Genomic DNA, 17,382 nt, shown 5'->3' on the forward strand with positions numbered 1-17,382 from the left:
GGCGGCTGCGTGCGAAGATCTGGGTATATGCATGTGTAAGTGGCCAGTGGTCACCTGTGGTCCCAGCAGGTGCCCCCGTTTCTTCGGCACTGATGTGCTGTGGCACCGGCATTTAGCAGGCCCCCATCTGCAGGCTCTCACTTGCCCTGAGTAATAGGCCACTGTGACAGCTGTGTTTGTTTGTGTTTGTGCTTGTGGACAGAGTGGGAGAGATAAAAGGAGAGGAACACATGCACCAAACTGAAAAAAAAAAAAAAAGCATTGAAAAAGCTGAAAATTACACATGCCCACGGTCAAATTATTCATCAGTTGTTTCCCTTTTTGCTTCAGTTTAGGCTTTACAAATCACTGAGTCATTTATGTAGCCTAAGGTTTGGAATGAAGATGTTAAGAAAGTTTGTCTGATCACCAAAATCTAGGCGTTAAGCGATAAATTAGGGATGAACTTAATGCCAGATTTTGTAAAGCTATGACTTGCTGACAACAATTTTAACCAATTCTGATGTGCTGCAATTAATCGCTATGAACTATGTTGTTGTTTTTTATTGCTATTATGCTTGTGAAAAACAAGTTGCAGCAACAAAAGTAAAGAATTACAGGACCCCTATTTTAAACTGTCTTTAGTATATTTTTATTAGGGATTAGTAAAATTAGTCCAATTGAGGAAATGTCTCCTGTACCACTCCAGTCAGAATAAAAAAAAGAAAAAGTTTCAAGCTCTATTGTTTCTTTGATGCAATTTCAAGAGGTTTAATCCATCAGCATGCGATGGCAGGTCCAAAGCCACATGTTTCTCTCAAAACAATATATTTCCACATGAACACACTTATCTTTATTTTAAAAAGACACCTCTGAACTTCTGTTATAAATACTCTAAACCTTCTCTTTGAGACAGCCTCAGCAAAGACCAGCTCACCATATACCCACAGAAATTGCAGTGTGTGACCTTTTTGCAGTGATCTAATGGAAGTTTTCACCGCAGACTATGGCTCTGCGAGAGCCCAAACTCACATCATCCTCTGTTGACATTAATTATATAATTCAGATATTTTAGTTACTGTTTTTAGAAACTACGCTTCAATGAGTTACCGTCACATTGCAAATTACCAAGCTGTGTTGTACTATTTCTAACTTTATACCAACGTTAAGTTGTACTGAAATGATTATTTACTCTACTTCTTGCATTTCATCATGAAAATAAAGAATGTAAGATTCTAAAACGACATTGTAGATGAATTGTGTCACGTTTCTGATCTAACTTTCTTCAAATAAATAAAAAATTTTCCTATTTAGATCTAAGCGTTACCCAACACAGCAGACAAACTGATCTGATTTCATCTTCTTCTTTTTTCCTGACCTTTTTTTTTTAACGAAAATGTAATTTCCTTGCAAGCCAAATGAAACGTGTTGCCATCTGAAAATACAGTGTTACATTATGCACTTTGCTGTGCTTCTGTGTGGCTTGTTATTCTGCTCCAACGTCTCATCTGTGCCACCGTGGGTGCTTTAATCTTTTATCAGCAACCAAATAGATTTTTTCTGTCCTTTTGTATGCTTACTTTGACAGCTCTGCTTGTACAAAGACCATAAGGAGATAGCGGTCCTCACAGCTAATCAGCTGAACGAGCCGTGGCATCTCAGCAAACGCATTCATCCGCAAAATATTCTGTCCCAGGGGTTAATTCTAAAGTAATTGTTAACATTGTTACTTATACTGTAAGGACTGGGACTGAGGATTTCACAACACGGTGCAGGCAGCAGGGCAACGCTATGCTTATGTACTAGTCGTGCATGCACCATCTTTTGGGGTTATGCGATTCTTAATGTTGCCGGCTGACAACCGGTTAAGTAGATTGAGGGTGTTCCTCTTGAGACAGATCTAGTTAGGCAAATGCGCTAAGTGACAGGAATTGGAGTAATGTTTGCAATGAAAAAATAACAAGCACTTCAAATGTAGATACAGGGTTCAAAAAAGAGCCTGTATTTTTCATAATAGTAAAAAGACTTGGTCAGGCAGGACCAGGTCGGCAGGTTTTGAGCCTTTGCAGAAACGATGAGAGCCTTGTCTCTCCGTCATGTGAGAAGGACCAATTTCCCTGTGTTACAGTAAATATTCTTTTCCACATTCAGATCATTACCTTCTTCGGAGGACAGGTCTACACCGAGGGCACTGGCAGCGACGCCAGCCGCCTGTCCTTCGCCGGGGAGTACCTGGGCGGTGACGCCTCCCTGCTGATCAGTGACCTGCTGCTGACCGACTCTGGGGACTACTCCTGTAAAGTCAAGACTGGCGGAAAGTACCACTGGAGCCAGGTCAACCTTATCGTTCTGGGTGTGTGTTTTCAGACGTACTCTCACACAAACCAACAAATAAGCTCAGGTCGCAGAAACACTCTCCGAAGAATGCCCGCGCAGATCGTCAGACATGCCGTCAGGTGATGAGAGAGCTGGTTTGCGCTGAGAACGTACACGGAGAATATCACACACATATACATGTAGGCCTAATCAGAAGATCATTAGCCTGGCACATTTCCTCCATCATGCTGACTGATCTAATGATTCAATTTGATGCAGACGGTGTGATTTGATTTTGCCTATGCTGTTTGGGTCCGTTTGGATTGGTTTCTTGATGAGGTGAGACGGAAAACACATAGAGGGACATGGACGTGGGCTCGGGAGGATGGATTCAGGGAATGGGTTACGCAGACAGCTTTGCTGGTAAATTCAAAGACGCTTAACGTCCTCTGTTACATAAATGACACAGCACTCTGAAAGAAGCATTTGCTTCTGAAATATTCCTTCTGTTTTGTTTTTTTGTCCCACTCTTTGTGTTAAGAGGACGCAGCTTTCCAACGATTCTTTCATTTATTAAATAAAAAGCTGTGGAAACCAAGCTGAATCTATGTAAAAATAAGTAAATGTCCCATAAATCCAACAACTGCTTATATCGTTCTTGGCAGCAACAATTGCAATATGTCTTCTGTCTAAGTCCAATTCTAAGTCTAATAACAGGAGGAATTTATTGTGGAGGAATTTAGTCCCATTTTTTTTAATTATTTTTTTTTGTAGAATTTTTTTTTTAATCCTAAATGGATGGTTTTTGAGCATGAACCACTTGCTTAAGGTCCCACCACAGAATCTCAATTGGATTAAAATTTGAACTTTGACTAAATAATTTTATGAATTTCACCTTTGTTTCTTTGGTTCTGGAGCAGGACAAATGACATCAGCAAAATTCACCTGAGCAAAAGGTTACAGACAGATGGTCAGATGGTCTCCTACACCATTTTTTGCTAAAAAAAAAAAAAATAAATAAAAAAAAAAAAAAAGCTTTTTATTTATTTATTTAGGCCTTCAAAGTCTACTATGGATGTCATGTTTCCCCACTGCCTTTCTTTTTAATCATGAGCACTGACTTTAACTGAGGCAAGTGAGCCCTGCAGTATGCTGTTGTGAGTTCCTGTGTGACCTCCTGGATGAGTTGATGATGAGCTCCTGGTGTAATTTTGATAAGGCTTCCAGAACAGTTTACCGCTGTTTCTTGTTCTCTCTCTAGACAGTAGTTCCCTCAAAAGCCTCAAAAATTGTTTTTATAACCCTTTCCAGACTGATAGAGGCCAAGGACTTTGTTTCCTATCACTTCTTTCTTTCATTTTTTAGATAAGGGCATGGCGTGTTAACCTGACGCCGCCAGATAGATTTGCTTCGCATATCCATCTGGAAACCTTCCGTTGAAGTAATTTTGGGAAGGGGCAAAAATACTGGTTAGCTGATTGGCCTATGTTGGTGATAGACGGGCCAAATAAACCAATCAGATTCGTCGTCGAAAACACAACCACAAGCCGAACTACTCTTGCTGCTGCAGGTAAAGGCTCGTTAGCTCAGCAAAGAAATACTCTGTAATTCCGATAAAACTTGCTCGATAGCCACGCTAACGCTAGTTTCATCGGCTGAAGCCGCCATGTTGTTTAGACTGAACTGTCGCGCTTCTCGTTGCGTCACACCTCAACTCGCCTCAAAGCCAACGCTGATTGGACGTTCGTTTGGTGAACGGCTCCAAATTTTCTTTAACGGAGAGTAGCCAGACTGATCTGCGAGTGAAACCTTGAAAGCTCGTGAGATCAGGATGGTCTCACGAGGCTAATGGCGTGTTGCTTTTTGAGAACTTTTAACCTACTTCAGGTTAGGCTGATTCTATTTGACCAACTTCTTTATTCTTCAGATCTAAACATATTCAGACCTTGCTGTAGTTGGTGAAATTTAATTCAACTTTGCTAAAAAAAAAATAAAAAAAAAGATTGGTTGATCACAGGTAATTCATAATATAGAAAACAATAAAAAAACAATATAAAACAATAAGAATGAGGTTTTTCATATAAACCAGCTTTCTTTTGATATTTTTTTCTTGATTAACCAAAATATCTTTTGAAAACTGCATTTTGTATTTTTTTTTTCTTCAGGTAATTTTTGTCAAAAATTAAATATTGATAATCTGAAGCATTTAAGTGCGACAAAATTGCAAAAAAAAATAAAAATTTATAGAAAACAGGGCGTGAATACATTTTCACTGCACCGCAAAGGGCCTTTTTTATACTTGGTGTAATTAAATTTGTACTTATAATAAGAATAAGAATTCCTTTAATGTCCCACAGTGAGGAAATCTGGGTGTGACAGTGGCATACACACATACTACAGCTACACACAATTATTAGCAACGAAAAAGAAGAAGAAAAAGAACAAACTATTCTAATGTGATATTAACTCTATAGAAACACCAAGAGCAAAATATAAAAAAGTTAATACCAGAGTAAATAGATGCATTCAAAATAAACAACTCATCACCAATCAGTGCTAATACCATGTGTTCCATGCCTGGACAATGGATACACTGTAGCTCCCCTGTGTTAAAGGACAGGCAGCAAAAGAGGAAAAGCTCTGCCATAAGATCCTGACACAAAGTCCGGCGGGAGGAACGAGAGCTGTTCTCAATGTCAGAAAAGCAGGCGATTTAATAAAACATCACGGGAGATTAGTTCAACCAGCAGTTATTGGTTTTCTAATGGAGCAGTCTGTTAATCCTGTCGCTCTCACTCTCCTCTGACTTCCATAAAGACATTCTGGTGACTTAGAGCCTCAGTTTTTACAAATTGCCTTCAGCTCTGCGGTGACACTCTCACGTCTGCGAGGGGACGAACGTCTGCGATTCTCCTCCCGCTCCCCCGCGTTGAGATAATAACTTGGCGGCCGAACGTGTAGCTGGCTCGACATGAGAAAGTAAGTGCCAGTGGTTGCATTTGCTCGCTCGCCAGTGCATATAGCAAAATGTGCAAGCTTGGTCACCCGTGCCAAGGTGTTTACCGTATGCTCGACTGAGTGTTTGATTTTTTTTGCGCGCAGATTTCGGGCTTTAGGAGGGAAATGGATCGGTGGCGTAAGTTTGGAAAACTTTTTAAGGACCTCTGCCGGAGTTCAGCCTTCCTCGCCATGGCAGAGCCGACAGATGCTCGGTGCTCCTCAATCAGCAGCTCTCATTATATTGCTTACTGCGTGTGTGAGCCGCCGACATTCTGCTTCTGACACACTCCCGAATATGTTACCGCGACAGAGTTACTGTTTCTCCGGCCTCGCGCACAAGCAGCTAAAGAAGCGAGCGCACACAACTCTTACATGGATGATTTTGACAGTTGCACAAAAACACAAAACACATATATAAATTTAGTCCACCAACCGTCTAAAAATATGTCACTAGAGAGGGAGACGACTGTGCTCCATTTTCTTTTTATAGCGAAGCAGTGCCTCTCAGCAAGAATCTAAGCCGAGCAGCTGTACGGATCTCAGCAGGCAGCAGCTATACTGCTCTGTGCCTCCAGCTGTGGCAGACTATGACCAAAACTATTGACCTGGGGAGAAAATGTTACTACACCCATTCATGGCCTGGTCTGAGGCCCTGTTTGTCCGTTCCCCGTGGAAAGCCCTTTGTCTGTTGTGCCACCAGTTTGCAAACTGGCAGAAAATCGCCAACCAACTTAAAAGAACTGTAAGTTTAAATGTGTAGTAAATTAAACTACAGTTTATGAAGGTTCCCAAATTATCTACCATAACAAGTCACCTACAGTGTCCTCCATATTAACAGGCATTATCGTTAAAGGTATGTACAAAAACATAAAACAAATAAATTGTGATCAGAGAGGCTTGGTGAACCTATGATGCCACATTTGACCTTTCTTATCATTCTGCTCACCACACACGAGAGCAAAATAAACTTGGGCCCTCATGCATCCATGTTTGTTGCAGTTACAGTTGTTATTAGCTATTGCTGTGACTGTATAGATGAGAAAATGCAAACAAGCAGCTATTTTCCCATAGCCATTTTCTGATCTATGAAGGTAATCACATATCTGCTTCACCTAAATGGTAGACAGATCTTTTTTTTTGCCGATTCTGAAGGGTTGTAAGGAGAAACGGGGTCTCTTGTCAAGTCATTTTTAGAGATTCTGAGAGAAAGCTTGTGAGCAGAATCAACCTGACCCTGACCAGGTGACCTGCTTGTCATAAACTCAGAAAACTGATATATTTTTTTTCAATCAGTGAAGACAACATCCTGTATTTAAGAGATAACTCGTTCACACTGACACTCATCCATCTCTTCCAAGTGAAAGAGGGCCACTCTGTGAAGAAGACTCAAAGTTAACTGCATTTTGTTCCAGTGACGATTTTAAAATACAAGTATCCACTTGGTACCGGCATCCAGCACAGAGGGCAATCCGTTACAGGACCAACACAGGGACAAACATCCAAATGCATTAGACGGACTTTTCTCACCAGAGTAGAAATACCACAGTCTTATGGTATCACAGTGTTTGCACAAAAGCTTTTGATACACTTGTAAAATGCCATATAATTGCTTTCAAAGAGTAACAAACAGTTTGCCCCGCTACTGCAAAAGCAAACTTTAATTTGGTAGAATTTGAAATGCCTTTTTTAATAAAATAGCCTGTTAATAGGTTGTTAATGCCTCTCTGTGTCCAAATTGTTCACTCATTCATTATAGATTAGGCATGGGCTGGAATGAGATTCTCCTACTATGAAAAACTTGAGTAAAATTCCAATGTCTCCGTATTGGCAGAAACACTAAAACCAAAAATGCATAGCATGATGTAGGTGCTTTAAGTTAAAAAAGAAAAAAGCATAAATTCTTCCTACCTCTAACAAATAGAGTCATGGGATTAATAATTGATGTAATTATATTCCATTTTTTTATTTAAATATCCCTGATTCAAGACAATGTCATTTAGAGGCACTTCACACAACACACAGATGCAGCTTTATACAGAAATACATAATCAGAATAATCCAATGACATAAACAGATTCAAAGTCAGTCGTGTTCTTTCCGATTCAATCCGAGTAATAGAACCAAATGGTACACATTTCTCTACCAAAGGAAACTTGTGCAATAACATCAGGCACTTACTTGTGGCAACATTAGAAAGGACACTCTGTAGATATACTTATTGTGCTGTCCTTAAGCTTCCACCATTAGACTGCTCTTACTTTTCTCAAATCAACACATTTCCAAACAGCTGTATTTGTCTTTCTGGTAAGCATTTTAAAATGAACCATCCTTCTGTCAACTAGCTGGCTACACGCCCCCAGTAACAGGTTGGGTAGGGGCAGCATTCCCCAACTCAATGCCTCAAAAAGATGGAGGAAACTGTGAGATCCTGCCCCTTCTCCACTGCTTCTAGAGCCATGTCAACCTGCCCTTTGTTGCTCCTGGAAGCTGAGTGTCACAAGTTTTCCACCATTCTCACCATTCTAACAATTTTGCACCTTTGGGTGACAAATGGTTGAAGGTCAAACGAACACAGGCTCCTATTTCAGTAATGTGACCCGTCTACGGTGATGCTAGATGCAGTCTTGATTAAATAAAGTCAATCTAAGGATCCCCTCTTGAGATGTCGTTTTTGTTGAGCAAAACTACCCTGGCAAATCGTAGCCGTATCGTATGCTTGCAATGCGTGGCGTGTTAAACCCAAAAAATATTTAAAAAGAAATAAAACTCTGATTGCCTTAAGAACTTACCCAGAAGAAAACCCAAAAATAATTTAAAAAAGAAATAAAACTCTGATTGCCTTAAGAACTTACCCAGAAAAAAAACATGTAAGGGGCAGGTCAACTCCACACAGCAAGACCCCAGATATGATCTTTACTTCCTAAATCCGGTCTGTAAGGCATTGCTATTCAATTAGCATGTAACTAAATTAAAACCTCGATTACTATTATTTTTCTCATTTGTGATCTGTTCCTAAAAGAAATAATTGCTGGATGGTTTTAATTACATTTACTCTGTAATATGAATTCAGCCATCAAAGAAAAATATGTTTGTAAATTATTATTCATCCTATCCTTTACATACAAGTATCACCAGACCTCCTTTGATTAGATTGGATTATTTTTTCTCAATCTTTGTTCTGTAAATTATCACTTCAAATGACTCTATATTATTAAAGCAAGCCCTTAACCTCAGTATATGATTTTGCTTTCATGGATCAGATACAGTAAAACTAAATTTAATGAGAAAATTCATAAATTCATCAGTCAATGAATCCTGCTTTTCTACCCGGGTTCTCTATTACATTAAAGAGGCAAAAGGAAATATCTGTCCATATTTTAGGATTTAATATTTATGATGGATATTATTAAAAAAAAAGCCTTTTCCTTCATCAGTTGCCATCAACAAACTAAAACAGGATGAACAAAACAAACTGAAAGAGTAACAAACAAAAACACTAATAAAACTGAGTCTGCATCCTAACTATCCATCTGTCCATCCATTGTCTATACCCACTTAGCCGTGCAGGGCTGCGGGGGGGGTTGGTGTCTATCTCCAGCAGTCATTAGACGAGAGGCGGTGTACATTCGAATTATTAAAAAGATTTTTTTTTTTAGGTTTTTAATTTTTACCAGAAAATAACTTATCCAGAACTTAAAGGGCTCTAAGCAGCCAAAAATAAAAGTTGAGCGTCCTATTCTGAATCAAATCCCTATCATCTAGCTTTAACACTTCAGGTTGGCCAGCATGGGTCACTGATTTAGCTTCCTGACCCACTCTGGGTGACAGACAACAGTTCCCTCAAAGCTGGTGGAAGCCAGCTGGCCAACCAGAGATACCCAGGAATCATCCAGTTTTAGCTGACAGTTGACTACACTACCTACTTATTTTAAAGGTGTTTCTTTAAGAAAGTTTTCACACCTAACCTTTTCCACTGACCATGATCATTTTCTGCTGCTTGACATTGCCCTAATATTTACCCATTTTGTCTTCTGCCATCACAGTAGCCATTCAGTGAATAAAAAACCACAGCATTTACGTTTAAGGTTTGACACAGTTCATGTTTAGAACTATAGCTGATCTCCCATTTCTTTTAGCAATGCAGAAGTTCTAAATGAGCAGAATAAGATTATCCACGTAAGAGGAACTGCACCGTGAATTAGCAGGTGTTCAACTGAACTCGAACACAACACCTGGCAAGATCATATGCTCATGTTTTTGACATCTAACGTGGCAAAATGTATGTTTAAGATGTTTGCTTTGACTACATCGGTGGCCTTCTAGGAACATTTAGACGTACAAGGAGAAAAGAAAATAGTTTAAATTCACTTCCTACACAACTTGCAACAACTACACCCTTCTGCTTCATTTAGGCGTAAATGGTTTCAAAGGAGTACCTGGCAGCTTGTTATTTACTGATTTTGAGCAACAACCTTAATATTCTAAGAAGTGTGCCATCTTTTAAAAAAAAAAAAAAAAACAGTATCTGCTATTTCTTCTGATTTTGTTTGTCCCCGGGGCACATCTTTTGTTTGCTTACAGTGAAGCCCTCCAAGCCAAGGTGCTGGATGGATGGAAAACTCCTGGAGGGCAAGGATGTCAAGCTGAGCTGTAAATCCAGCGATGGTTCAGACCCCATTAGCTACAAGTGGGAGCGAGTGCTCGACAAAGGGAAGAGTCTGGGCAAGCTGCCAAACCTGGCGCTGATAGGTAAGAAAAATAATGCTTTAGAAAGACTTTTAAAAAAAAAAGACAGATAACACCACACTGAGATGATGTGCTGATTCACCATTTAGTCCCTCTGCACAGAAATGCTATGATAATTCATTTTTATATTAGCGACGCCTCTGCAACTCCACTTCCCCTCGTCTTTACTTCCATACGTCTGTAAGCGCAGCGGCACCTAAATCTGCCGAAGCGAGCCTTTTTCTCCCACCGCTGATCCTTTAGCAGCTTCACGAGGATAATTAAAAGCTACAACCTTTGGCTCAAGGGGAGACGTGTTTATTTTGTTTACCAGTTTCATCCACTGATACTGCAATCAGTTGATATGTTTCGGCTGCTCCGATTCTCTCCCCGCATACAAGCAATGGAGCCTAAAACCGTAAAAAAAAACGAGTGCTGTTTGTATTTTCTTTCCAGGAAATCAAACAGAACAACGTTGTGATTTGTGATTTTGTTCCGTTGGGATTACTTGTATTATTACGAGGATTCGAGCTGAAGCTGAGATCTAATGAATTTGAAATGTCAAGCCGCCTCAAGTGAATCGTAGCTGCAACGCAGAGTGAACGTTTTCTGGGAGTGAGGCGGAAGTGGGGGGGAAAAAATCTAATGCAATGCACTCAAAGGTTTTGCAGTCATTTCCTTTAATCCAATTGAAAACCCAAACAACAGACAAGGTGAGAAATACAGAGTATTTGACTTTTTTTGTGTGTGTTTTTTTTTTTTTTTGGTGGCACGTGTCCAGACAATAACACTCCAGTTAATGATATGAACCAAGCACCACCTGTTCTGTATAATTACTTTTCACGGGACAATAACACACAGCATCACCAGCCATTATTTATGAGTCCAGTGAAAGCCAATACCACACGGTTGTCAGTGGTGGAGATGACTAAATATCCCATTGGGCCATGGGACTCTGTCACCCTGTCAGACGTATTCCTGCTTCTCTGCTCAGGTCCGCCTGACCGTGATGGACCTCCACTGGAAAATCCTTCTCGTTGATTATCATTCAGTTCCCCGCTTATAAATGACGTCCTATTTTTTATTTTATTTTACATTATTTTGGGCAGATCTGAAGAACCCAGAGATTGTCACCCTGAGGAACCTCACCATGGACAGCACGGGTGTCTACAGGTGCACGGCCAGCAACGACGTGGGAGAGGAGAACTGCACCATCGAGGTCACCATGCAGCGTGAGTTGTGGTGGGGAACTTGACCTCTCAGTCTTCACCTCGCACCAAACTGCCACACTGATTGAGGGTTATTGTTTTAAACTGCGGCAGCAAATACATTTATTCTCCACCCTGCCTCTCCTCCCCTCCGCCCTCCTCTCGAATGCAGTGAACTCAAAGCTGGGGTCACTGGTAACCCTCTCTGCTTCAAATGTCATGTTTCACTGTCAGAAATGATGCATTCCTTCAGAGTCCCCTGACAGGGTCATGTGTGTGTGTGTGTGTTTGGGGGGGGGGGGGGGGGGGGGGGTCTCAACAGATCTAGTAGCTCAGCAGAAATACTTTTCAGGCCTGGGTGTAAAATTAATGCCCTTAAATTAATTATACATAGAGTGGCTCAAAAGAAAGGAGTGAATCTTTGTCGGGTATATGTGCATGTAAAATGGTTATTAATAAATTGAGGACTAACAGAGAAAAGGGAATATTATTTTACCAGAGAGAGAGAAACTAAATCTATCTGTCATCGCTTTCTCCCTTTTTTTCATCTACAGATGTGAGGGATGTGGGGACAGTAGCGGGAGCAGTGGTGGGAATATCCTTCGGTGTCCTCATTGTCATATTAATCATCTGGCTCGTCTTCCGGAAGAAGGAGAAAAAGAAGTACGAGGAGGAGGAGACCCCAAATGAGATCAGGTTCTGAAATATTCTTTTCTTCTGTCACTTTTTTTGAAACCATCTTCCTGTTTAAAACAAGGCTTACTAAAAACTGGGACACAAACATTTGCCTTTTCACGGGTTTTAGCCACGTCTCAATCAGGCTATCTTAGGCATAGGCCAGTTACTGATGTCAAGGTTTATCAAGGTGAATTAATAAAGCAGTTTTTTCTCATACTATTCCCATGGTTTAAAATATTTTTTTACAAGATGCCAGAGAAGGTGCTATGGTCACCAGAGGTTTCTCAATTATAGAGTAATGCAACGCTACCCCTCCCCCACATGTTGCTGCACGCTACAACTAGCTGGATCAATTAAAGCTAAAACATGTTTCCCTCACTTACACAAAAAAGATAAAACTGTCTCTTTTGAAACATTTACGATCACCCCGCTATTGCGTATTGATGTAACACTGATTTAAAACTCCAGTTGGCAAGCCATAACAATCAAGCATATTAAGTAACTGACTGCCACCTGGCAACCATAGCGGATAGACCAACCAGCTAAATCAGCCTGTTAAACTTTTACCATTTTATAGAGCAGAATGGCAACACTGTATTATATTCTAAAATAAAAAAAAAAGTTCTACTAAATATTGTTATTGTCCATGCTATATTCGTTCTTAATATTGCATGTCAGTACCAAATAGTTGTTATAGTGTTATCCCAATAGTAATAATCAATGTATTATTATCCGTTTTGCAGCAGAAGGAATAATTTGATTTTTTCTGTAGTTTAAGTGATCTATATTAGATCATATTATCAATTTATGTTTTTAATATCTTGTATAATTAGCATTATACAGTGAAAGGGCTGTATTTTTCTCAAGGTCATATATGTTGACAAGCTCATGCTTTTGTAGTTTGTATGATTCTGTCAGCATCATCTGAAGATTTTTCCTCGAGATGCAGGAATTTTTACCTGTTTAATTCGGTACTTTTTTTTTTTATCCCATTTAGCTAAAAAAAAAAGCAACAGTTTTGTAATGGATTTTTAGAAACTGGTCCGTGTATTTATTAGCATTTATTAGACCTATAGTGATACTTTAAGATCCTTGTTCTCTGCATGCAGTTATCTGGAAGCTTTTGTATGAAGTTGTAGCAGATAAAATCTCCACCTTCATACATTTTTATTAGTTCCATTTGATTTGTATTATTTTGTGTTTTGGCTCTATTAGAATATATATTCTCAACATAAAATACACAAAGCATTAGTTGTTTCTGATGAAGCAAACTGTCATTTCTGTCTCTGCGTGTTCACAAGCATTATCTGACTTTTTGTACTGACTTAGAACTTTTTAACAAACTTTCTGTACGTTTAATATCCTTTTTTATGGCAGTTTGCTTTTGAAATCAGACAAGAAATAACGAGGGTTGCTGCCATGGTCAGTCATTGTCTACAACCATGGGCCACTCCGGTGCATTCTCAGGGGATGTTACCAGGATAAAACTGCAGTAAAAGTTGATTTATTTGGGGAAGTTTTCATTGTGTTTTCAGCACATTTTTGTTTGCTCCAACAGTTGTGTCTGGGGATCTAGTGATTCCTGCATATGTTATTGTTCCATGCAAATGTGTTGCAGAAAACTCTGAGGCTATGGGGGTTATCTCATGAATTACATGAGACCCTGGCAAACTACAAGTCCCATGTGCCTTAGACCTCGGAATAGTGTTATGCGCGAGCCTTATGCTGTGCAGTTATTGTGTGGGGGTTGTTTTCCTGTTGTATCAAATAAATATTGTTGTGTTTCTTTGCTGTCTTTCTCGGCATACAGGGAAGATGCTGAGGCTCCCAAGGCCAAACTGGTGAAGCCAAACTCCCTATCCTCGTCCCGCTCTGGCAGTTCGCGCTCTGGCGCCTCCTCCACCCAGTCAATGGTGCACAACAGCACTCAGCGTGGCCACCGCCCACGTCCCCCTGCCGTGGCAGCTCTCAAAGAAAATGGACAACCTCCGGGCTTCCCCCAGTCCCCTCCAGCCTACACCACAGTGGTGCCCCCCAAAACGCCCGAGCCCCCTGTCACTCCAAAATTCAACTCCAGGAACATGTCTGGGCCCACACCACCAACCCTCATGGTCCCAGCCCAGACCAAGGCCTTTCAGACTGTGTAGGACTGAAAGCCACGCCCCTTTTCCTGCAGCCATGTAAGACTCCGACCCCTCTCCGAAGCCTCACAACCCCTCCCCCCACCTCCCAAAGACTCAGACTCTTCCATAAACAAAGAAATGCAACTAGTTTAAAGGATGTAATTAAAAGAATCAATACTATAATTCCAAAAGTACTTTTAATGAATGCATAATTTAAAGGGTAAAATATAAGACATGCTTGCCCCTGCTGAATTCAAAAACAAAACAAAACAAAAAAATAAATAAAAAGCAGAAACCTGAGATGCAAAATGATCCCAAGGCTGAAGGCTGAACTTTTTTGCTGAGTTTCTTCTTTTTGCTTCGGATGGTACAGAGAAGCACCGTGTGCATTGAGGTGGAAGGCACCCCTAGAAGATCTTTATTTATTCATCAAATCAAAGGCTTAGGCATGGAGTGAGAAAAGGAAACTAAAAACATACTTACGCTCACCCCCAGTTATACCAGATGAACATAAGTAGGGCGGAAATGAGGGGGAAAGTGGGAGACTGTGCGGGAAGCTGTTTTTTGTTTTGTTGTTTTTTAATAAAGTTGGAAGCCAGGATGGAGGGGTGATTCTCTGATTCATGTCACTCCATGCCTCCGTCTGGCTGCTTCCAACTACTTGCTCGAAAACCACAAACCGCTCTCCCCCCCCCCCCTTCCCTCCCCCTTGGGCCCGGCCGATTTTGCCCATCCATGTGGACAGACACGGTGTGCGGCGTGTGCATCATCCGCCTCGTTGCACTCGGTCTTTTGTGCTCTCGCAAAGGAACCCAGGAGAAACCACAGACTGACTCTGCTGGCTCGGGAACGCCTCATCTACCTCACCTTTTGGCTGGGGTAGGGAGCGGAGTGGAGGGGGGGGGGTGGGAAGGATACAGCACTGATGGCGAAGTCAACTCATCGGACTTGTTATCGCTCTCCCACATCTACATTGTTAAACTCCTGTACTGCAACCAAATATTCTCCTAAGTAATTTAGTAGCATTTATTAGACCTATAGCGGAACTTTAAACATAGAGGTAAGCATCTACTAGAGCATCTAGAGTCTTTGTTTTGTTTTTTTGTCTCTGTTTTCCTTAGTCTCTGCTTCCAGAGCGAGTTGCAAAACGTCAAAGACAGCCATGTGTCCAATCGTTTATTTCAAGAAGTGCCACCAATGCCCCATGACGGCTTATGATCGGCATTTTTCACGTTTCTTTTTACCAGCTACTTTTCTTAACTAAAGCCAAAATCTATTGCGATGAATGTGTGATGTAAAAAGATGGCGGAGTCCATTTTTTTTGAACCCCCTTCAGGGTACAGCATCAAACTAAGGCACAGGACTTTCACATTTAATTGGAGTGTGTCTAAGGAAGGAGACCAAGGGGTGCGATTCCAAATCCGACACTCTCCTGGGATCTCTAAATGCGGTGTGGCACTTCATTGTTGTTTCGCCCAATCACTCGCTTGGTTAATGCTTGTTGTCAGCAAGAAACTCAATTGCTGTATCCTCTGAGAGACAAAGCGCAGTTTGATTTAAAATAGCTTAAAAAAAAAAGGGTGAGTAGCCTATCTAGTGTGCCTTTGCAATCCCTCTCCTTTTTAGATGTTATTTTTTTTAGCCTCCACCTCCCTCCCTTGGTTCTTATCTTCAGTGTAACAGTGGTTAATTCTCTGTTCACATGCAGCTTTGAGGGTCACCAGCAGGAAACACTCGATATCACAAAAAACTGCACCAGTAACAGAGGCTGCCGAGGGAACACCAAGTAGAGTGATCGGAGAGAAGGCAATCCCATGCCACGGGACTATGTACTGTACATTCTGTAATCAGTCTTGTTTTATATTGTACATACAGATAGATATACGCACACAATGACAGTTCATTTAAAAAAATAAGGGGACGTCAGGAGAGATTTTCCTTTTACAAGAAATGGTCAAGTGAGAAATCTAAAGTGAAATCTAAAGTTGTTGTTTTTTTTCTTTTTCGTTTTTCTTTGGTTTTTATGCCACCAATGATAATAATAATAAAATGGAAGAAAGAATGTAAAACGTTTTCAAGACCATCACTGTGTTCAATCTTCACATGGGTCGGTGAGCTAAAACATAAAGTAGCTTTGACTCTACGATTTAATTAACTGGATAATAAGTCAACTCATTTTAAAGATCCTTGAGCTGAAACAAAAGAGACAGGTGTAGAAATCAGAATAAAGGCCAGGAATATTTTTCACTAATTCCTTTTGCATTTATTCTCAATAACCTTGGGGAGTATATGCAGACAGTATTCATTTTCCAGATTTTTTCATTGCTCTATCATTATATTATTTTAACATACTTTTAGTTTTTTCTTAAAGTGTTTCCATCCAGACATTATCCATGCCTTTAAACATAAAATTTACAGTTTAACGGTGACAGGGTTTCAGAAGATTTTGTTGAACCCAGGAAAGTGTCTGTAAAAGGGGTTCAGTTTGCATTATGTTTCAAGTACACAAAGCTATATTTGGTCGTAGTTTCTCAAGATATCTATTTCACAGAAGGATGTATTTTAGAAACTCCTTGTCCATAATTCACTAACCTGAAGAATTTAATCACCGAAACAGGTTTCTCTATCTGGAAGGGTGGAATTTTCAAGGGCACGTTCAGCAACGAGCCCAAAAAGCATCAAGCTATTAACAGTAGCTTGGTACCAAATACATTGAGGACATATTTACATTGTCACATTTATGACACTCCATGGCTTCCATAGTAGTTATTGCACGCTTAACGGCAAGGTCCTATGTAATTCATTTAGCGCAAATCCAGATGGTGCGCCAGTGTGAAAATCTTACACACTGGGGCTTTCTTATCCTTTGGAGCACTGTCTGTGTAAATTTGCTCACATCTATAGTCAGAGCAATCATTTAAATGTTTAAAACAACTAGAACTGTAAATAGCAAAGCTAAAGGAAGGCCTATATTTCTATTTCAAAAATGCACAGTAGTGAGGATTAACAAAGAGCGGCATCTTGGACCCACCAAGTCTCCAGAATAGTTTGCCTTGCCATTAGCATTTTTTTCCATTTTTTTTCCCCCACCGTATCTTGTGTTGTTATGTCCAAGATTAAAACTCTCATCACTCTTGTCTCTGCATCATTAGGACGGATTGGGTTGTTTTTCAGGTCTAAATGCGCAACATCTGCCAGGAAAGGAGGTGTTTGATTTCACACATTGGATTTCTCACATGACTTAACCACAGCGGTAATTGGTGAAAAATGTAACTAGCAGCAGAGTGTCACATTTGACCAAGGAGGCTTCTCTTTGTTCGTAACAGAGGAGGGTTGCCTGTGAGCGTGTGCAC

At 40.4% G+C, this 17,382-nt stretch overlaps 1 protein-coding gene across 1 annotated transcript in view; it reads left to right on the top strand.

Annotated features, from left to right (window-relative positions):
* The window catches only part of clmpb (CXADR like membrane protein b), an 86,062-nt gene extending 71,541 nt beyond the window's left edge, over positions 1-14,521 (top strand). Inside the window, exons 3-7 of the mRNA XM_036149493.1 lie at positions 2,131-2,332; positions 9,877-10,044; positions 11,130-11,252; positions 11,783-11,924; positions 13,717-14,521. Of these exons, the coding sequence (XP_036005386.1) occupies positions 2,131-2,332; positions 9,877-10,044; positions 11,130-11,252; positions 11,783-11,924; positions 13,717-14,053 (972 nt within the window). The 3' untranslated portion in view covers positions 14,054-14,521. The remainder of the gene's footprint in view (positions 1-2,130; positions 2,333-9,876; positions 10,045-11,129; positions 11,253-11,782; positions 11,925-13,716) is intronic.
* Positions 14,522-17,382: the final 2,861 nt, after the last annotated feature.

This window comes from Fundulus heteroclitus, chromosome 18, assembly GCF_011125445.2.
Source record: "Fundulus heteroclitus isolate FHET01 chromosome 18, MU-UCD_Fhet_4.1, whole genome shotgun sequence".
Classification (NCBI taxonomy): Eukaryota; Metazoa; Chordata; class Actinopteri; order Cyprinodontiformes; family Fundulidae; genus Fundulus; species Fundulus heteroclitus.